The sequence below is a fragment of the Cupressus sempervirens genome, chromosome 10 (genome assembly GCF_028749045.1).
Source record: "Cupressus sempervirens isolate cs-2001-9-10 chromosome 10, ASM2874904v1, whole genome shotgun sequence".
In the NCBI taxonomy this organism is placed as follows: domain Eukaryota; kingdom Viridiplantae; phylum Streptophyta; class Pinopsida; order Cupressales; family Cupressaceae; genus Cupressus; species Cupressus sempervirens.
The window spans coordinates 541,857,195-541,881,091 of NC_143127.1; the positions used below are offsets into that span (position 1 = coordinate 541,857,195).

A 23,897-nucleotide genomic window follows, 5' to 3' on the forward strand; every position below is an offset into this window, starting at 1 on the left:
TTACCAATTAGTTTTCGGAAGGGCACAAAAAATCCACACTCCATACTGACTTGACCTCTTAATTTTAAAAGTGTCAAAAATGAAAAGAAACGTTCTTAAACTCAATCATTTTTAGATTGTTTGGTTGCTCAGTGACCAATTTGTGCACTTTTAGTAAGAAATTTGTAGTCCAAAAGTACTAACATTTGGGGCTTCATACTCAGGTCAGTGAGATCTAGAGGCTGCTACTTGAGGACAAAGAAGACAATATGTTGGGTATCCAAGGCTAGGAGATGTAGGAAAATCCATATTGATGAAGTGCGTGTGGATTTTTTTGTCATGGTTGGAAAGATATAGGCTTGACAATGGTGGCTAGCTTAGGGACGGGCCCAAGCCAGTTACAATTTCTTTGGCATTCATTTTGATGTTGAGAAGTGCATTTTTTTGTGTCTTCACTCAAAATTATGAATCTCTCTCCGATTATGAGAATAGATTTCTTCTACTTCGTTGCCTTTCTTGAAAACAATAATAGATGGCATACTTAGCTGATCTTTGGACTGTAGAGAGGCTCTTCACCACAAAAAGTCCTTCCATGCTAGATGCCCATAGTCAATGGTTGTTCAGCATAATGATTGATTGTTGTGTGGTGGAGGAAGTTGAAGTCGGGTCACTACGTATAGTGAGAAAATGCAAGGTGCATCCCATGTTTTGCCATTTATCTACGCACATTCTTAAAAAGGAGGACAAGGATGAGGAAAGGAGTTAATTCAAAGTTGGAGATAATTTGGATGAGCTCCCTTTCGAGGAGATTAGCCAACACAAACACCAATGGATCTATTTTATGTACAATTGCATAATTCATGCCCTTGAAGATTTTAATATTGTACATTGCGCTCAGTTTTGCAACCACAATGAATGTGTCTCTACCATTGTCTGATTTTCTCAAGGGTTTAACATGGTTGAGACCCCTTGATTTGAGCATGACTAGCATCGAATCCCTGCCCATCATTTTGGGATGCCTGAAAGGCTAGAGTATCTCAATGTCTTGCGATGTAAATTGAAATCCCTACTTGCAGTTGTCGCTCGCCTACAAAGGTTGATGTCTCTAACCTCTTTGAACATAAAGAGTTGCAACCCTTTCGCTTGAAATGAGAAACTAGAAGATCTATGCTACATGAACTTGAGGAATTGTATGAAGTTGAGGTTCCTTCCATTCCAAACAGAAAAAATCATTTCACTCCAGTGCCTGATTATGGATGATTGCGACAATTTATAGTTGAAGCTTCAAAGTTCCCAATCATAAATTACTCTGAAGTATTCCCAAGTAGAGGATCTTCAATCACTCAAGCATCTAAGATATTTTTCATTTGTCTATGTGATGGCGGAAACTTCCCATGGATTCCTAAGAAAATATCAGAAATTGGAGAGGTTGGAACTCAACAAAGGCTTGTCAAAGTCTTCCAGAGGACATACAAGAAATCAAAACCCTAGCGGATCTTTGACTGACAAAATTGGCTTCTTTAGTCCAGTTACCTAGGCGGTTTTTCAATATTCATGGTTTGAAAAGAACAATGCTTGAATACTTGAATGTCAAGGTCCTTCCACCTACGATATTCAAAATCTAGCCTCTATTGCACCTTTTGGAGATCGAAAATTGTGCATAATTGACAGAGTTTGCAGATAAGTTTGGCAAGAAAGGAGCATTCATTTCTAGAGGAGTTGAGACTGGAGAACCTAAAAGTATTATAGCAGTTGTCAACTTTAGCGTAAAAATCCACGAACATGCCAAAGGAGTCCAGAGTGAGATTCTGCCAATAAATTGAAATATTTCCCGACAACGTAGAAAACTTGAAGAAAAGAATGAGGAGAGATATCATGGGTTCTTGCAGACTAATACAAAGTGAAAGGCAAGTCAATGCATTTCCTCACATTGCTCGTCTCTCTACTAAAAAGATTAATGTCAAATACCAAACGTAACATTCCAATTAGTTTCCCCATCATTGACAATTTTGACTTATTTTAGCAATTCTAACTTATCTCTCGCCTTTATTGCAAAAGATTGCGATGGGATCAAACATGTAACATACAATTTTCTCAACTATTAGAAAATATAGATAATTTAAAAAAGGTTATATTTCTTTTCACTTTCATCTAAACGAAAAAGGTATAATGACTACTCTACATAATCAATTAGAAGAGAGTTTAACGACTATAACAAAATTTATTGCTTCCATCTAAGTGAGAAGTAATTAACTAAATAAATGTAACATACTGTATTTTAGTTCAAATGAAAGAGAATTAATCGATCTTATTCAATTATTGCATTTCATATTCAAAAGAATAGTAACAACCTAATCTAAATTCATATGAAATTCAGTTACAACTTCCTTAACTAATACCTTACATCTCTAATACAACTTTATAAAAATAGCATAAAAAGATATCGGAACAAAGTATCATGATCATATACTGTAAAAGAAAAGATCATTTGAGAATAGGAAAAATCAAGTACTATACATAAAGCAGAAGATAGTTCACTATGTTAAGCAAGCTTTGGCATCTGGTGAAGAGGAGAAGCATTCACATGGGCTCAACCTCCCAAACTCAAACCTTAACTTATCCCCACACAAACTCATTTGAGAAAGGCCCTCCCTACCCTAGGGAAAGGTTTGGGGCCCCATGGTCTTGCCACCTGAGCATTCTAGTGTAAGAGTGTTCACTAAGAAGCAAACACGATAGTGGATATCCTCCATCTACCTTCCCTCTATCATGTAGCGCTTTGACCTCTAGTGATTGTTGTCACAAGCATGCCACTAACCAACCTTGGCCAAGGATTTCAGTGGGTTATAAAATATGTCCAATCACCCACCGCTCAACTTGACAACAAGAAAATATATTGGACAACCATGAGTTGTCTCAGTAACTCTTACAATTCTTACATTTTAGTCTCTTTCAGATAACCAGGTCTCTATAGCATCCCTAGACTCGGAGCTTGAGAACCTAGGTGGTTTGATCTTTTTAATATCTGAGGATAGGTCACTAACTATCTTTAGCTTCTTTTGTTTCTGAGCTTGGGTGGGTGAGGCTAACGTACCTCTTTCATTGTGACTTGAATTTTCAAGTTCACTTCTAGGTGGAAGCGAGGAGTGTGTCTCTTCTTGGCCTCACCCGACTTGGGCTACCGATTCATTTATTTGATTTTCCATGTTTTCAGTTTCGTTTGTGTGTCTTACAAGATCTGAGGGAATTTGAGTATTGATAACATTGTTTGCTTCATTGTCTATAGTGTTTCCATTGTTGTTCATGTTTCCTATGTGTTTATTTTAAAGTTTCATGTAATGTACAAAATTTTCTTAAGTCAATATCATGCTCACACTTGGTGTATAGGATTGCTCAAAAGGAAATAAATGCAACAAAAGATGTTTTACTAATTGCTTATTTTAATATATTCATCAAAATTGTTGGTTACTTCTGTAACAACTTTATTCACAACAAAATCTCCTCTCTGAGGACACAAAAAAAGCGATTATTAAATACAATTCAGATACCCTATTCTCATGTATTTTGTTTAATTTCAATCTTGGGCTTATCCTGCCATGTACATGTTTTACAAAAAACTATGAGAGAATCAGTTTGTCGGGCATTCCATGCCTCGATAAGTTTGTTTCCTAGTATTGCCTTCCTGGTAGGAGTCCATCTGACCCTTTCTTTCTTTATTCACTCCAAAACTTGTGCTAGGTTTTCATCATCCTAGGGTATGGAGCAATATGATAATCATGCTTTCGGATGTTCTTTATTAGATAAAAGAATATGGTGTGTAGGGGTTTCTTGCGAGGAGTCTTTTGGGTATACATCCTACTAACATTTAAATCGGAAATCCATTTTTTCCTAGTGGTTAAGTGATGAGCACAAGATTCATAGTTGAACCCAATGCTCTTATACCATATGTAACATACACTTTTCTCAACTATTAGAAAACATAGATAATTTACAAAAGGTTATATTTCTTTTCACTTTCATCTAAATGAAAAAGGTATAATGAGTACTCTACAAAATCAACTAGAAGAGAGTTTAATAGCTATAACAGAATTTACTACTTCCATCTAAGTGAGAAGTAATTAAATGAATTAACATAACATGCTAATTATATTTTAGTTCAAATGAAAGAGAATATATCAATCTTATTCAACTATTGCATTTCACATTCAAAAGAATTGTAACGAACTAATCTAAATTCATATGAAATTCAGCTACATCTTACTTAACTAATATCTTCCATTTCTAATACAACTTTATAAAAACAGCATAAGAAGATATTGGAACTAAGTATCATGATCACATATTGTAAAAGAAAAGATAAGTTTAGAATAGGAAAAATCAAGTACCATACATAAAGCATAAGACAGTTCACTGTGTTGAGCAAGACTCGGCATCTGGTGAAAAGGAGAACCATTGACATGGGCTTAACCTCCCAACCTCGAACCTTAACTTATCCCCACACAATCTCATTCAAGAAAGGCCCTCCCTACCCCGAGGAAAGGTTTGGAGCACCATGGCCCTGCCACTTGAGCATTGTGGTGTTAGAGCGTCAACTAAGCAGTAAACAAGGCAGCAGGTATCCTCCATATACCTTCCCTCTGTTAGCTAGCACTTTGACCTCTAGTGATTGTTGTGACAAACATGCCACTAGCCAACCTTAGCCAAGGATTTTGGCAGGCTACAGAATATGCCCGATCACCCACCACTTGACTTGACAACAAGAAAATATATTGGACAACCATGAGTTGATTCAGTAACTCTTATAGTTCTTACATTTTAGTCTCTTTCTTTACTGACTTTCTATTGTGCTTATAGGGATGTCTCTCCTCCCACCCTTGTTTGTTTGACCCTTCCAATCTTGGATGCATCCTAGGAGATCCCAAGTACATGTACGGAACAAGTAGAGATTTGACTATCCCATATATTATTATTCCTTGAGCTGAGCTAATTTCAGAGGTATATAGTGCATGCATCTATATAAGTCAGTTCGAACATCTTTACACATCAAAATAAATGGTGCTTGATTATAGAATATTATATACACAAAGAAAGATGAGCATGGGTGTAGCCACGGGGATTCTGTGTCTTTTTATTAGACACAAGTAGGACTGCATTAACAACAATCATTCTATAAGCATGGCATCAAGAATTCCAAGTTTTGCATTACTTGAAATCAATCAATATCGACATAGAATAATGAAAATCAACCTATAATTAAGCAAGAACAAGGTTGCATACCTGAATTCGCTTGATATGATCCCTCGTGCGATCTAAGGAATATTAGTTAGGATGCGATAGTTTGCAATTTGAGTTGTCTACAACAGAAATTCCTAAGGCCGAAGCCTTTGCTAGCTTCTTATAATTGTGGAGTTTCCCAAGGAGTCTATTATGGTTGTAGAGTTTGGCTTGAGGTCATAGGAAGTAAAATAAAGCTCCACCCATTATGAGGGAATGGAATTTAGAGAGAGAGAGAGAGAGAGAGAGAGAGAGAGAGAGATGCCCGCAAGATTATGGGTGGTAAAATAAATAAGACACCAACAAACACATTACAAAAAGAAGCCAAGGTGACGATATGTGGCCAACCTATCGGTCAAGAGTAACTCCCACGATTTAAAATTTTAAAGAAAAGCAGCAAATATGAGAATGGAATATCATTCAATCAATATGGAGCTAAAGAAAATAAAATAATGATAATTATAAGGGTCTTCCTTTCTTATGACAGGATATATTGGCAACATGATATTGTGTCATCTTTACTTGTACGCACATGTATACGTACATGTGCGTAGGTTAATTGTATATTTATTTTGTATCATAATATGCACATATACATATACGTGTATGCATAAGTATGGATGTCCTAATATCATGGTGTTAGTATACTCAGGAGACTTCACATGATCAAGGTAACAATCTATAGTATTTTAAATACTTAAAGTTTTCTCATTTTGAACTAAATGGGTAGCCTATGTTTGCCCAATATATACTCTTGCTTGCCTAGTAAATAAATCCTTAACCTAGATGGTTAGAACCCATACTTGACGCCCTGTAGATGGACATTTTTGGTGCCTCAATCCTTATATCCATTTAGCAATGTTTTCCCCACTTCGTCTTCCCCTACATCCAAAAGGAATATTTCCACAATAATAACATATTTCTCAATTTAGCACAAGATATTATAATCAAAAGTATTTCATAATTATCACAACAGGTGACCATCAATACCAATGACAACTATTTTTTTTATAACTTCTTGAGAAAAACAATAGTTATCATTTTCAATTAATTTGTACCTAACAACTAACAAGTCATCTTCACATGAATCAAACGATCAACCAAAATTTTACATTTCTCATGATCATAACATCCAACTGTCTTTATCTAACTGCCATTCACATGAAAGATATAACGTCTACATGATTATTTTTAAGAGGCAAAAATTTGGGATGTAACTAAACACTTGATTTTTCTCGATGCCGCATTTACTGATAACTGCAAACCACATTTAAAATGATTAATTGTTTCCAGTGTCGAACAGGTTTAGAGTGAAATGCCTGCTTATAATAGCCTATTGGCTAATTAGTTGAGCATTAGCATCAAAAAATAGCATTTCAACATGTTTACATAGCTTAGGGCCAAACCCTAGCCATTGCAACATTTTGAAGATGAAACTCCACCGCATTCTATCTTAAGCTTTATCAAAATCTAGCTTGGCTATGATAGCATTTTGGTGTGATTGTTGAGCCCATTCAATTATTTTCACATGCAAGTATAAGATTATCAAGACTATATCTCCCTCCAAGAGAACATGTCTGCTCAGATCTGACAATCCTTTTTCCCACAAGTTTAGTCTTTGTAGCAATAGCTTTACCAATAATTTTATAAGTATTAAGGTAATAGGACACTACATCGTCATTCTTCCCTTTAGGAAGATATTTGATAATGCCCCTATTAATATCTGGGCCTAGAGTACCTCGTTTCAAAGCTTCCAAATACATCATATAAATATCATCTTTAATATGCTGCCACATAATTTGATAAAACTCCACTGGAAGCTCATCAAGGCCGGGACTTTTATTAGCTACCATAGAGAAAAGAACATGTTCCAACTCTTCAATGGAAAGGATATGATCTAAGAACTGCCTATAACCAGTCTCCAATTTCTGATCTTTGATTATTTCCTCCAGCACAGGTTGGACATCTTGCCAATGAGTTTCCTCTTTCAAAAGATTCACATACAAATTTTGAAACAATGCTGCAATCTCTTTTGGAGACGTGTGGAGGTTGCTCAAATCATCTTTAATAGCCCCAATGTATCCTTATCATGTCTATACCTCAGATAATTAAAGAAGAACTTGGAGCACTTGTCAGCCTCTTTGGCCCAATGTAGTCTAGCTCTAATTTTTGCACCTTGTCCCTTAATAACTATCCATTCTTTGAATTTGAGCCTCTAAAGAAGCAATAGATGTTTGCAAATTTATATTATTTTAGTTTGCACTCGATCATTTTCTATCATGTTCAGGTTTTCTTTTGAGGGATTCCTCCTTGCGTTTACGCTGCCAAGCTATTCTTCTCCCAAATGCACGTAGGAACTCAACACAAGTTATATATTTCTAGATCTACTATACTCATTGTCATGCTAGGATGTCTTTTTCCAATTTTATTCATCTGTTCACAGAAACTTTTAAGCACTTCCGACCCTGCTCTTGGCTCCTAAGCCACTTTATGTTATTATAGCAAAATGTTTACAGGTAACTGCTCTGAACAAGAAAACCTCCAACAGATGCTTTGCATTTCATTGACTATGGTAATTAACCATATTCAGTTAGCTCTTAAATTCAAAGCAGTTAAACCATCAGCATTATATTGTGCTAAAATTATATAGAATTTTTTTTCACTGTTTGTGGAACTTCGCCTTTTGGTATGTGTAACTATTTGTGGACTTCAATATAACTCAAATTCATGTTCAATTTTTGCAGTGTAACCCAAAATGATGCCCGGTGACCCATTATATACCGAGATGAATCTATTGATTAAAGCTATAATCGGAGCACTCTGAAAATGATATAATATTATAATTCAACTGTGGCCAAAGATACAACCAAAATTACATTCAATTTGTATCACCTGTTCATTTCATTATATACAAAATCCATACAGTAGTTCCTTGATCCTTCCAAAGCATTCAAAGTGTGAGTTTCAAGTCTGCATCTGCTTCTTCAGATAGTTCAGTGTCTTTCATAATTTCAACCCAACTGTTTCCTTGTCTTCTGTATTGAGGCATTGAAAGGCTCAAAATAGATGTTTCAGCAGGGCTGGGTTCCCTAGAATCATCACAAACTGACCTGGATCTAAAATTGTTCGAATTCTCATCGATCATAAAATTACATGAAAGACTTCGCAATGAAGATTGCTCTAATAGTGCCAAAGGCTCTTTATTTTTTGTCCTTCGTCCAAGCCCCAATTCAAGGTTATAGTCCCAGCCATTTGCAGAGCTTTCAGCCGTTCTGCAAATTTCATTCACAGGAAATAATGGTAGGCATTTTACAGATTCATGCATAGCCATCCTTGAACCAGAAGTCCAGTTACGCTGTAAAGGAATGACATCCTGCTCGACCTTTCCAGAATGTGAAAACCTATACTCAGTCCTTGAACTCATGGTATCTGACAAATTGACCTGTGTAGGTTCCTGAACAGCTTCTCCACAAATATTCTTCTGAATTGAAATTTCATTTTCACAGGCAGGATTGTCATTTAAATCCCATAAAAGAAAATGACGATCTGTCAAGTTTCTACTTGCTTCAATATTCTGAGATTCATCTTCAGCTCCCAGAGGGCTATACTCAGAACTTGGTAATCGTACAGAATCAATCTCCGTTATGGCTTCCGTTCTGCCAAGATTCACAGTAGCAGCATCTTCTCTACTTGCAGAAACTCTCTCTAATGATAAGCTTTTATGATTATGATGTCCATCTGTCAGGTTCCTACTCACTTCAAAATTCTGAAGTTTCTCTTCAGATTCCAGCGGACTATACTCAGACCTTGGTAATGGTACAGAATCAATCTCCGTTATGGTTTCCCTTCTGTCAAGATTGACAGTAGCAGCATCTTCTCTACTTGCAGAAACTCTCTCTAACAATAAGCTTTTATGATTATGATGTCCATCTGTCAGGTTCCTACACACATCAAAATTCTGAAGTCTCTCTTCAAATTCCAGTGGACGATGCTCAGACCTTGGTAAATGTACAGAATCAATGTCCATTATTGCTTCCCTTCTGTCAATCTCAACAGTAGCAGCATCTTCTCTATTAGCAGAAACTCTCTCTAATGATAAGCTTTTATGATTATGATGTCCCTCTGTCAAGATCCTACTCGCTTCAAACTTCTGTAGTTTCTCTTCATAATCCAGTGGACAATACCTTGGTGAATGTACAGAATCAATGTCCGTTATTGCGTCCCTTCTGTCAAGCTTGACAGTAGCAGCATCTTCTCTATTTGCGGAAACTGTCTCTAATGATAAGCTTCTATGGTTATGATGTTTATCTGTCAAGTTCCTACCCGCTTCAATATTCTGAAATTTCTCTCCAGATTCCAGTGGACAATCCTCCGACCTTGGTAATTGTATAGAATCAATGTCCATTATGGCTTCCTTGCTGTCAAGATTGACAGTAGCGGCATCTTCTCTATTTGCAGAAACTGTTTCTAATGATAAGCTTTTGTGATTATGATGTTCAATGTTAGAACCAGAAAAGGAAGAGTTAGCATGATGACTAGACGTTGTCTTCCCTGTAGTATCTACAATGCATTTTCCTCCAATAGCTGAATAGGACCGAGTTATTGATTCTGGATGTGAACAATCATTTGATCCGTGAGAATGTTTGTCATAGCCCTTGTGCCTTCCAGTTCTTACATAGCTACTCCCATGTCTGTGATATCCAGTATCTCTATTCCTTGCACTTTCTCTTTCTGTACTTTTTCTCTCCCAGTTTCTAGTACCATGTTTTTCACCACTACCATTTCTACCATTACTGTTCTTTTCTCTACTATAGTTTCGATATCTCTCATTTCTACGTTCCTCTTCTCTGTTATAGTTTTTATGCCGCTCCCTTGTACGCTCCTCTCTACTACTGTTTCCACTCCTCTTCCAGTCATATTCCCTTTCCCTGCTCCTGCTCTTATCCCTTCTCCTGTCATTTCTTTCCCTTCTGCTTCTGCCATGGTAAAACTCCTCTCTGGAACTCCTGTTCTTGTAGATGTTGTCTGTATCTGTATCTTTATTTACTTCTCTCCTGACAGGGGTAATTGAATCAGTGTGTGCAACCCCTCTCCTGCCATTGGCATGGTATATTTTAGTACAATCTCCACTGCTATCATCTTTTCCCGTTAGCAAATGAGCAGAACGTTGATGGATTGGCTCAAGTTCATGGTCAGGCTTGTCCTACATCACAGAAACCTAAAATTAGGATGTTGCATGCCATTTAAATTTTTAATATTTCCACAAAACTTTCATTAAATATCTAATTCATATATCTACAATGTACATTAAGAAGGTTAATGAAATTTACCTGAAGTTGCTTACATGCCAGATGTCCAAGTGGATGAACTGAAGAGGGAAACGGAGATTTTCCAGAAGCAATCTCAAAACCAGGTGGATGATCTAAAGATGTCAATGGACAATTCCATAAAGAAGCCTCAACACCAGGTGGGCATTCAGATGACGACAGATTTGACATTCCTTCAGCAGGTTCCATAATACAAGAACTATGCAAAGGAAATGAAGGATTTCGAACAGATGGCTCAAGACTAGATCGGCAATCTGGAAAGGCAACCGAAGACTTCACAGAAACAGCTTCTAAACCAGGGGGGCATTCTACTGAAGAAACAACAGGTTTCTTTGAAGCGATTTCTAAACCAGGCGGACAGTCTGGAGAAAACAAACGAGGCTTAATGATAGCAGGTTCTAAACCAGGTGGGAAGTCTGGAGAAGAAACCAAAGGTTTCATGGATGTATGCTCAAGACCAGGAGGGCGGCCTGGAAAGGTAACTAATGGTTTCACCAAAGTAGATTCTAGACCAGGTGGGCATTCTGCTGAAGAAACCAGAGGTTCAATATATGTATGTTTCAGACTAGGCTTACGGACTGCAGATGAAAACAGAGACTTTGTGTGAGCAGTTTCTAGACCAGGTGGGCAGTCTGGAGAGGAGACCAGAGGCTTCACAAATGCTGGTTTTAGTGAAAACAGAGACTTCATGTGAGCAGTTTCTAGACCAGGTGGGCAGTCTGGAGAGGAGACCAGAGGCTTCACCAATGCTGGTTCTAGACCAGGTGGATAATCCGGATAAGAAATTGAACATTTTATAGAACCACGGCCAAAACCAAGCGGAAACCCCTTAGATAATACAACACTAGGTGGATGAATGCAATGTTGTGAAGAGAATCCAGATGCCAAATAGTTAATTGATGACTTCATGTTGTCACCAAAAGCTTCCAATCCAGGTGATAATTCCCCTTCCTGTATTTTTGCATGGATCCCAATGCTGTTCATATTCTCAGGCTTGGCTTCAATATGCTTCCCACAGTTACTCCTAGAAATAGCAGATGAATTATGACAAACAGGTGGAAGTTCAAATCCAGGAGGAAACTCAAGCTCATCATTAGTATAACATGAATTAGACTGCTCATTTCTTCTCTCAGTATCTTTAACATGGATAGTACTTGGCATGTACTCAGGAATATTTCCAAAGATCTTTGTTGAGCCATGCCTGGATGCGAATGATGAATTGCGGCTCTGTTCAAGAGATATAATTCCACCTGACTTGGGTTTATCAGATAAAACAGATGTCAGTGCAACACTTCTCTCAATCCTATTAGCTAGTTCGCACTCTAGTTTTGGATTTGACCTTTCAGTCACTCCTAAGTTTCTTTCCCCTCCTATATCAACACCAATACTTTCTTTCATTTCAGGAATTGTTCCTAAGATTTTCACTGAGTTAGACCCAGATGCAACTAATGAAAGGCCATCCTGTTCAAATGGCATACAATTGCCTGACTTGAGATTCTTGTGGTGACTCGATACATAATTTGAATTGGAGGTAACAGACGTGTTTGTAGCATCATCCTCGATTGCATTAGGTACTTGAGTTTCTGACTTTGCTACTGGTTTTTCTGCCATTCCTATTTCTCTTCCCCCTTCCATATCAACATCCATATCTTCTTCTCCTTCACTGCAACCACTGGCATTGGCAGATGTCAACTGACCAGGTAATGGATTGTTGTTTTTCATCAGAAGGTCACTTGTACTCGGTTGCACATCATTGCCAACATTATTGCAATCTGGAAATTGTAGTTGTGAATCAGCCAGAGTAATTTTCTTTCTACCTCGAAAGACACCCCAAAGATACATCTGTCCATTGTATCCTGCCATTAAAAAAGGACTATTTTAGATCACAAAGCATGAAAAAAGGATAAGTAATCTACAAAGTATTGCCATTACATTTTTTTGTTCATTATTTTCTAAAACCACAAGTAATATTTGAGCAGTTTGGAGAGATCTCTAGTAAGATGCATGCTGAGAATAAACTAATAGTAAAACTCGTGTTCCATATGTTGATGAACTTGAATTGTGAACAACAAAAATATATGTTATTTAATTTATTTATATATTATTTGATGTAAGCACCATCCGAGAGACGAGAACAGGATGTTGAAGAGACGTATGAATAACAGAAAAATAAGTGATAACAAGGAAGTCAAATCGTAGTTCTTTGCCTCTACTTAACTTTTGGTTATGTCAACTACTCTAGACTAGACATCAATTTTCGCTTCCAACAGAGGGGAACAAAAGATGCATTGATGATGGATGTACCAGCCTTCAATGAACATCATTGGCTTTATTTCTCTTCGTAATATTGGTTATAACTGTCTTCTAGCTAGTTCTAGACCACTGAGTTACCATCATGGGAAAACACTAGTCTGGTTTAACATCTTATTTGAGTGGTTTATGAGATACTGAATTTAAATTTTATCTTATTAGATCTCTGATTCTTTTATTAACAAGAGAATCAGCAAAAGCATGCACTTTAGAATCTCTTGAAGAATGCAGGGCACTAACATGTCAAAACAGTATTTCCCCTTAGTTTTCTACAGAATACTAAAAGGAATACTGAGAGGGATAATACCATAGTTCCAAAAATCGTCGAAATTGCCGATTTGGCGATAAGATTCATGACTCGAGATTTTTTTTGGATCAGAAATTGCCGGCGGCGATTTTTTCAGGTGAATCGCTTGAATCGCCGATATCGGCGATTCATGGCAAAAATCGCCAAAATCGCCCACATGTATTGCCAAAAATCGGCTGAGGCAGCAAGCATGTAAAGTTGGACTTTCAAAAAAAAGCACATGTTTTATTTGCTTTCTTATTTGTCTTTCCTCTTTGTTATAACCCTAAAGAGCCTTCTATTTGCTTAGCATGAGTAGAAGAGAGAAAGAGTGAGAGAGAAGAAGAGAAAAGAAAATTCATAGGTTTCCAACCGGCAAGAAGGAAGAGCACCAAAGAGATCAGAAGTCCATCTGGGGAGGCCATAAATTGCATTGGGAGCATTAAGGAGTCAATTTCAACACTGCTCAACTCATTTACAAGAGGTAAAGTGCTGGGTTTATTTTTGCATGTTAGTGCATTATGCATTTTTTGTTAAATTTTTTTAATTTTCATTTGCAAATCTTGAATGTTATTTATTTTTACTAAATTGCAAACTATGGTTTGTTGTTTTGTAGCTTTTGTTTATTAGTTGTAAACTTTGATATTTTACATGAATTTTTTTATTGCAGCAGCCTTTTGCTTTCATTTTCCAATTTTCCACAATGGGTAAAAAAGATGAATGCTGGAAATATAATGAACAGTTTCTTGGAAGAACCAAATATCAAACAAAATGTATATTTTGTAAAGAAAAAATAAATTCCGGAGGTATCTATAAATTGAAATACCACATTGCTGGCATACCTGGCCATGATGTCACAGTTTGCACTCATCAAACTACTAACATTAGAAAAAATTGAACAAGACAAGTTGAATAGGAAAATGCAACTTGAAAGGTTAAGAGGTATTGGCTCCCGTGCTCCCGCATCCGCAGCAGCATCTACATTTGCATCTGCATTAGCTTCCGCATCCGTAAGTTGTGTTGGAGAGGGTTCTTCCAGGCCTCCTTTTCGTCCTAGTTCTAGTGCTCATGCGAGTGTTAGTGGTAGTCAGTCTTATACTAAGACAAAGTCCAACATCAACCTATTGCGGCCTAGAGTGCGGAAAAACAGAATGGATAGTTACTTTGTGCCCTGCACTACTCCTGGCTCCCAACCCACGTTTGGGAGCATGGGTTTGAACAAGGAGATTCATGATGCTGCTAGAAAAAAGATTTGGAAATTTTGGTACTTTTGCAACATTCCATTTATTGCAGCCAAGTAATTGATTCTTTTTTCTAAAAGTAAAAGTAAAACTTTAATTATATCTACTTGTTTTATGATTTGAGTTTTTGACATCTAAATTTCTAATAAATATCATTATCTATGTGTGACAGGGCTCCTTATTGGCAGAACATGATAGATGCAATTGTTATTTGTGGTCCAGGGTTTAAAGCCCCAACTGAGGCTGAGTTGAGTGGATATCTCCTGGATGAAATGGTAGAGAATATGAGGCTTGAGCTTGAGGAAAACCGAAAGGAGTGGATCGAAAAAGGTTGCACCATCATAACTGATGGTTAGACAGATAGGAGGGGAAGAACACTCCTCAATTTTCTTGTATCCTATGGAGGTGATTGATCATTCTACTTTCCTACATACATAATTTTGAATCGTGATTGACTATTTCAAATTTTGATTTGTTGATTGCTAATTATAATTCGTTGTTTTGTTACTTGTAGGATATACCATGTTCCTCAAATCCATTGATGTTTCTACTCATGTGAAAAATGCCACATACTTATGTGAGGTTATTGAGGAAGTCATAGCAGAGGTAAGAGAACAACATGCGGTGCAAGTAGTGACAGATAATGCAGCAAGTTATGTTGCTGTAAGTAAACTTTTAACTTTTCAAGTTTTGAAAATAAATTTATTTGAATTTTGAACTTTTTCTAATTCTAACTTAAAATTTCTAAGTTTCCAAAGTTCTAACATGTTTAAAATTTGAATTTCTAATTAACTTAAAATTGTTGTAGGTAAACTTTTGATGGAGAGGCATCCCACCATATTTTGGTCCCCTTGTGCGGCGCACTGCATTGACCTCATGTTGGAGGAAATTGGCAAACTTGAGTGGGTCAATTCATGTGTGGAAAGAGCAAAAAACATATGCAATTTTATTTATAATCATTCATTTGTCCTTAGCACAATGAGGAAGTACACAAGAGACAAAGAGTTAGCTCGTCCAAGGATCACAAGGTTTGCCTCGAATTTCATCAGCTTGCAATCCTTGTTGACATCAAGGGATGATTTGAGGAGCATGTTTGTTGGGCAGGAGTGGATTTCATCTTCCTATGCTGCGACCACTACAAGGATAGATGTGGTGAATTGCATATTTGATGATGATGGTTTTTGGAAACCTGCTAGAGAAATCCTTAAGGTAAATTTATTGCCATTTAACATTTAATATTTTACAGTTTACTATGCTAATTGTTTAATGATTTAGTTTTACCTTAAGTTATATTATTGAATTATTCTATATTTAAGTTTTGACTCAAATTTTTGTTTTACTTTATATGTAGGCCACTGAGCCCCTTAAATCTCTCCTACGAACTGCTGATGGGGAGAAGCCCTCTATGGGCTGCATATATGAGGGCATGGATAGGGCCAAGGAGGCCATTAGAGCCCAGTATGCAGGAGTGCAGAAGTATGCCCCTATTTGGGACATCATTGATAGGAGATGGCAGAATCAGCTCCACAAACCCATCCATGCAGCAGCTTACTTTTTGAATCCGGCATTTCATTTCCGTCCTGACTTCAAAGCGGATGAGGAGGTTCTCACCGGATTATATACAATGATCCAGAGGTTGAGTACTGATGAGGATAGCAGTGCTGCAATTATTGAGCTCGATAAGTTCAATAATAAAGAAGGGCCACTTTTATCTAGCAAGATGGCCATAGATGCTCAAGAAACAATACAACCAGGTAAAAATTAATAATAATATATTCAATGTTCATGAATCTAGATTCTAAACTTATAATTGATTATGCAATTTTAGAGTTAACTTGTAATTTGTAATTTGTAAATGAGACTAATTGTTTTTATTTTCCCTTATTTTAGACAGATGGTGGCAAATGATTGGAGCCACAACCCCAAAACTTCAAAAAATTGCCATCCGTATTCTGAGTCAGCCAAGCAACGCTTCTGGATGTGAGCGCAGTTGGTCCATGTTCGAGCACATCCACTCGAAGAGGAGAAACAAGTTGACAATACAGAGGTTGAATGATCTTGTCTTCATTGCAACCTCTGTCTTAGGATCAAACAGATTTTGGGCACTGACTCCTCTTTGATCATTCTGGAGGAGATTGATTCAGAATCAGAGTGGCTCACAAAGGTTGTGGATCCAGTCTTCATTGAGAAAAATCGTGCGTGGGTTGACCAGGTGGATATAGAGGCTAAGGTAGCTAGAGCACGTTCTTCAAGCATTGGTAGACGCACACGCGCACACACAGACACAGGCCCTAGCGACGTTCATGAGCCCATCTTACATGTGGGAGATATGGCTCGACAATCCTCTAGGAACTACATTAGACGCCTTGCTACTAGGAAGACTAGATACTTAGAGGTTGAGGCTGCAGCCGAGCTTGAGGATGATGTTGAGAATGATGATGACTATGAGCCTGAGGCTTGAGCTGGAGCCTTGTTTTTATATTTTGTTTACAGATATTGATATTGAATCATTGATAGACATACATTTCAAACTTTCATGGATCTTCATCTTAGATTCTTACATACATTTATAATTTGATGTCTTATGGATCATCTTACATACATTATATGATTTAAATCATTATGATCATTTGATTTCTATTTACTTCAGCTAGCCTACAATTTACATTTTAGATAACAGAGTTACGTATGTGATGGATTCTATGTTCCAAACTTCATGTTTATGTATGTTAAGTTTTAACTTCTATTTGATGATGTTATAGTGTGTTTAAGTTATATTCAGTAAAGGGTGCATGAAATAAGTTTTAAATTGTTAAAATATTTAAATTTAAAGGGTTTTTTCAAATTTGCCGATTCATCACCGATTCACGATTTGATTTGGCCTTGCCGATTCTGATTCGATTCCGATTCACGTTATTTTGGGTAATACTAATGTTATTCTCCTCTTAGTCAACAGATGTTACTGTAATATTGTATACTAAGGTAATTAAAATCCAGATACCAAAGTATTCCCCAAATGATTGTACACAGTTTCATAGATGAAATATATTTTCCTGGTAAGCCCGTATAAGGATAAATTTCTCAGGATTCTAAACTATAACCAAATTATTTTCCATCCTAACCTTTTTAAGTTTGTGTTCATTCTTATCTTTCATGTAAATTGTAAATTTCAAAGCATGTCTCAATAAATTGCATGACGCAATCTTGACAGAAACTTTCCATGACCTTTTTCACACATACTCCTGAACATGTTTACAAATATACTTGTATGAAGAGTTCATATACAATATTTCTTATAAATTTTTAACCACATCATATTACGACGTGAATATGAAGGTATAAATTCTAAGTAGATGAATGGATATGCATGAGAAGGTGGATGTAAATTACCATAAAGGAGCATATTAACATCTTGCCATTATTATGGTTCGATGGCATATTTATTTGACAATTATGGGACTGAAGAAAACAAGAGCTAGAGGCAACCAAAACTAAGGTTTTGTGATACGGAGGCAAAGCATTTAATAAAAGTATGGCAGGACTCATAGAGGTAGATAAGGCTGGAGGTGATGAGGCATGTTTTGTCAAAATTACACAGCTTCAAACAGCATGAAAGTTTTCCCCAAAGGACTTTCAATAGAACTGCCTTTAGTAAAAAGAAATCATGCATTGCTAATAGCTTTGACTTTATAGTACAAAATCTGAAAAACTGTAAGCAGTCTAGTACCTTAAAATTAGATGGTCATTCTAGTATAAGATGGATCAGAGTGCAAAAAGATATCAGTGTAATATTAAAATATTAAACAAATAAAGAGGGTCAGTAGTGTAAAATAAAAAGGTCAATGTGGTAGTAAACATATCATTTCAATTTGCTACCAGTGACCCCCACATCACAGCCACATAGCACCACCAGCATGAAAAGTAAACCAAATAGGACCCTAGTGACCTTCCAATCCCATAAATGCAATTCCAAAACTATTTTGAAAGAATAAAAAGCTCTCCAAGTTGTATCCCTTCAATATGTTTCAAAAATAATTATGATTTCTTGTTCAAGCATCTGAAAAATCGAAGCAGTATTTTATTGGAGAAGAAACCAATGTCCAAGAATACACAAATGATAAATCATTTCGATGATTGCAAGCACAACCAAAATTCCAGTAAACTTGATATTACAAATAAATGGTTTCTTACTACAATTTCATTTGGTTATCAACTACTAAATACATATGACTATAAATTTATTCATATCATGTAAATGATCTGTTAACAGGAGTATATTCTTCCCACTGCCATTAGCAAACAGAAACACAGTGAAATAACCTAAACAGTAACCTCAACACATAAAAACCACCTCAAGCTCAAATGGTTCCCAAAACAACAAAGATGAATATATCAAGTCAAACACAGAAAACATCTCAGAAGCTTGAAAATAACAGATAGGAAAACATTTACAATAAACAAAGCTATGATTGGTCAAAAACTCGAGCCTCTAGAGAGCAGATACTGCCCATTCCAATATCAAAAGAAACGAGTAAAGATGTTTATAATGCTATGACAATTTCAATGAACTTCAATGGTAATCTAGAAGCTCCAACAAAAATTACAACTGCTCTCCCACCATCAATACACTTGCAAACATACTTGCAACAGTCAAAAGAAAATAACTAGTAGCAACCTAAAATAAGATGTCAAGATGCTTACAATGCCACGACGGTTTCAATGAACTTCAACAGTAATATAGAAGCTCCAACAAAACTTACAACTGCACTCCCACCATCAAGACACTTGCAAAACATACTTTGAACAATCAAAGAAAATAACTAGTGCCAACCTAAAACAAGACCCCACCTCATTGGAAACCACATATAATCTCCCTTCAGTCTCCCATCCCCAGAAAATGAAAATCCAATGACAATATGGAAAATTAAACAACAAAACAGTTTATGTGTTTTTATGTTTACATAAGGGAAAACTTGTCAGTATCAGCAAGGGCCAGTTGCACATTTACCATGGTGGTTGGTGTTTTTTTTGAGTAATTGCTTTCACTGCCTATGGCAAGCAGCAATTTTCCAAAATAGTTATTTTTGATCATTCAGAGGTCTGTAACTTTGATAAAAGACTCCCAAAGATGTCTCTTCCCACCCCTGATCATCCATAGCCATCATCACAGCTAATTGCTTTCACTGCTTATGGCAAGCAGCAATTTCCAAAATAATTTTTTTGGTTCATTCAGAGGTTTAGTTTGCTTATACCGAAATTTACAAATAATGACCCACAACTTAAGGCTTTTGATCCCCAAAATCTTATGAAGGATTAAACATCATATCAAAACAAGAAGTTTCTCAATAGGGTGTGGTAACACGCAGTGCTTGCATATCCTCATAACTAATCCCTGAACCACATCAACCCAACTGAAAAAAAAATCAATTACACCCTTGATGAAACCCACTCAAACACATGCTCTTCATCAAATGATAGTCTTGCACATTTTAACGTTCATTGCTCCCTAGCTCGTCTCACATTGTTTTGAGAGCACAAAAATTCCATAAACAGTCTTTTTCCAAGCATATGCCCCTCAATCATTGGACTACAAACCTTCCTTATGTACTGATTAGTAATTTAGTCTTCAAATTTTTAGTAATAACAATTCCATCTTTTGATGTGCCAACATATGAATTTAAAGTAAAATCCTTCACATTCAATGAAAGATTGTACCAATTCATGTGTCTAAAGTACATAATGTCCCCCATGTACAAAATTTGACTACCCAAAATCATACCAAATGGAACAACATACACTAGTGTCTCATTACATAAATTAGAATCCAATTTACATTACTTTTTTACAATAATAACCACTTCATGTTACAACCACCCCACCAATATCAATATAGGGGATTCACAACCCATAAATTCAACCTGAATAATTGCTGAGAAAAAAAGGGAGGATTAGATTGCAAACAAAGTCAAACAACGCATCTATCATCAAGCCTTTGATGTGTACCTTGGCTTGAAATACTTGGGTAAGCTGCTTTTCTCCATGTAAGCCACCGAACTTTTGGACTTTATTTTAATGAACATGACAAACAATATGTGTTCATCTTCATCAAAGACACCATTCCTTTAAATGTCACACAGCTCCTGATTACCGATGCCCTAGACAATACTTTGTGGTTTTCTTAAAACAGTGGTTTTGGAACTAATTTGATGCCCTAGATTATACATGCTTGTTTTCATGAAACAGTTGTTTATAAAATCTGATGTCCTAGAAGTTTAAACTGGTTTTTCGTGAAACAGTGGTTTTAATTACTTGATGCCTTAGATGTTAAGTCATGCTTAACAAAGTAGTGGCTTATTGATTTTATGCCTTAAACGGTATTTACTTGCTTTATTGGAATAGTGGTTTTGAATAAGGTTATGTTTAATGTTGTTTCTATTTCTTGTAACAGTGGTTCAGAATGTATTGAGTAGATATGCTATAGTTATCTTGAAATTATTGATTATCGTTGTGCAATGTAATCATTTTGATAATAACAAGCTGGCTACATTTTGTGTTTGAGTGAGTGCAAGAAAGATTTTTCCTTTGAGAAAGTGAGGAAAACATCAGCAGGAGACGATGTAAACATGATCATGAATGTCAGGCCAATTGAACTCTAAGGGGTAAGTTTTACGCACCAGTTGGCCCTTGACCTTATGTCGAGTATAGGAGGTAACCTTAGAGGATTTCATCAATTGTTGCCCTACAATATGGCCTTGTACCTAGGTGTCGACGATGATCACACTTGCATTGTTCATGTTGAATAATCATAATCCTTTCTGCAATGTTTAAATGTGCTTTATTTTAATATCACTTGAAATTATTAAAATATATAACTATTGGGCAGTATATGTAAGATTTGTCTATACTTATAATTATATGTATATGTATAATTGGTAATCATTAAATGATGAGGCACGATTATATAAATAAGTATAACTAGCAGTTCCAAGCTTTTGTGCTTGCAACGATTAGCCGATGGGTTTTTACTAATATTTTATAAAACTATAATTTAATGTGCATAAACTAAATTAAAATTAATTTTTAATTTAAGTAAAATAAAGTTTAATTCTTTTAATAAACTAGATAAATATTATTTATTTTTTTAATTTATCATATCCTTATAAATTATCATCTAAAAGAATAGCACATATAAAGTGATTAGTAAAAATATAAATTAAAATAACTATAAAAATTTAAAACTAAATTATCATAAAGTCTGTCAGCTTAAATATAAATAAAATAATCATTTAAAAAAATCTTCATGAAAAAAATTAATGAGATATAAAAATATATTAAAAATATAAAAATTCCTCCCACAAAAATTCTATTAGCTAAACTAATTTAAAAAATAAATTTAATTAATTTAAAAACTAAAAGTTCAACCAATTTTAAAAATCAAAAGGTAAATAAAAGTAAGAAAAACGCAAGTTAAAAGTGGAGATAACAAATAATTAAGTTGGGTTCATCAAAACAATGTGGAGCTTGCTTTCAAGAGCTGGAGATGCCCCTCAAAGGATCCTGACGCACAATTTCTTTGGAAACTAACACTCCCCCATCTTTGGTGGGGTTTATGGAAAGAAAGAAATAACAAGATATTCAGAAACAAAGATCTTCTAGGTGGGGTGCTGGGTCAAAATATTATCAGAGCATGCAAGGAGAATTTTTTGTCCCAGAGGGAGCCTACTCAGACCTTCCAACTTGATCACCCTTTAAGATCTCAAGACCCTAAGTTGAAAATTGATAATCCTAGATCGATTATAAAATGGCTTCTTCCTCCTAATGGATGGATCAAAGGAAATTTTGACGAAGCAGCCAAGGGCAACCCGAGAAGAGCAGGATGTGGAGGTGTTCTTAGAGATCATATGGGAAATGTTATTGATGTTGTTGCAATCCCTATTGGTCACTCGAATAGTCATATTGCTGAAGCTATTGCTGCCCTTTATACTACCATTTTAGCTATTGAGTTGGGGTACTCCAAATTTGGTTGGAAGGTGATTCTCTAAATATTATAAATATCCTTAAAAAAAAAATACTACCTCTTGGTCTATAGAGGCAACGGTTATGAAAATCAAAACTCTTTTTCAAAATTTTGAAAAGGTGGTCATCTCCCATACTTATAGAGAAGCCAACGGGGTTGCTGATTGGATAGCTAATCACGCAGTTCAAACGGGGCAAAAGATGAGGTGGCTCGATGACTTGCACAAACAAGTGGATCTTAAAGCGATCATTAATTATGATGTTATTCATTCCAGAGTGGGAAAGATTTGCTTGGATTAGAAATTTAATGATTTGCGGGAGTGGCCTTACGATTGTCAGTTCAGCATTCCCAAGGAGGTACATTCATGTGAAGGCTATATGCTCTCTGCACGTATCCTCAAAAAGGCATTCTCGATATCGTGTCACAAAAGACTGGTCTTACTTCTTTCTCTCTGCTTTTGATATCTGGGTGTCTCTGGTTTTTTGTCTGCTCTGCAATATGGGAGGTGAACCGAGGAAGCAGGAACCCAAAAAATGTGATGTTTGGAAGGCTAGGCAGGACATTTGGAAGATTCTCCAGAAAGGGAAGGTGGCCAGCTACCTGGAGCAGTTGCATGGATTCAAACCCCATGTCACCACTGCCTTCTTTAAAAACTGGGCGGACGACAAAGTTACCCTACATGGAGTGTCTGTAAAGCTGACTGAAGAATTCATTGCCGAAGTCATCGGTATTCCCATGAAAGGTATCAAGTTTTCGAAGCAGACCAGTATTTCCAACGCGGCCAAAAAATTCCCGAAGACGAAAGATGAACTGCAATTGGAAAAGAGCGGCAACTTCTTTGATGTGCAATAGATAAAAGGTATTTGGCGTGATGTGCTTGGTTGTATTCGCGAATATTTCATCCTTGATGGTAGAAGTAAAAGGTTGCACAAATTTCACTTTGTTTTCCTTAACCATTTCAGGTACAAGGACAAAATCTCCTTCCCTTTCTATTTGTAGTTTTCTTTGCTCCAAAGTTTGAATGCCCATCAAAAGAAGCAGTCTCGACCATATTACATGAAGGTCTAATTTTAATCATTGAGGGTTTTTGTAAAAATAAGTCCATTGCTTCGTCCCCGTCCACTGCCAAGCATAAAAGTCCTAATCCCGTTACAGGAAAAACGGATGAGAGTGTTAAAAAGATAACAAAGGTTAAACTGAAACCCTCCAATTCTCAAAGACATATTGAGGAAGAGGACACTGAGGTGGAGAGCACTGATGGCTCTGATAAGGAGGCCCCTGAGGAAGAGGAGGGGACAGATGCTAGGGAGTTTAGCTCTAACCTGGATGGTTACCCGGACTCGAAAGACAATAATGAGGAGGGGAGAAAGGAAGATACTACGGAGGTGAATTCGGAACAGAGCAAGTCTGAAAATGAGGACACTCATCTCGAGTCTGGGGGAGGTGACAAAGAGAAACAAAAT

At 36.4% G+C, this 23,897-nt stretch overlaps 1 protein-coding gene and 1 pseudogene across 3 annotated transcripts in view; one reads left to right on the forward strand and one right to left on the reverse strand.

Moving 5' to 3' along the window:
- Nucleotides 1-342: 342 nt before the first annotated feature.
- On the forward strand, nucleotides 343-1,956 carry LOC149535038 (uncharacterized; annotated as a pseudogene).
- A 6,095-nt stretch (nucleotides 1,957-8,051) lies between these two features.
- Nucleotides 8,052-23,897, reverse strand: part of LOC149535039 (uncharacterized) — a 75,152-nt gene continuing 59,306 nt past the window's right edge. For all 3 annotated transcript variants that reach the window (XM_089807386.1, XM_089807387.1, XM_089807388.1), the window contains 2 exons: nucleotides 10,584-12,436; nucleotides 8,052-10,456 (listed from right to left, as the gene is read on the reverse strand). In XM_089807386.1, coding sequence (XP_089663512.1) covers nucleotides 8,204-10,456; nucleotides 10,584-12,436 — 4,106 coding nt within the window. In that variant the 3' untranslated portion in view covers nucleotides 8,052-8,203. The remainder of the gene's footprint in view (nucleotides 10,457-10,583; nucleotides 12,437-23,897) is intronic.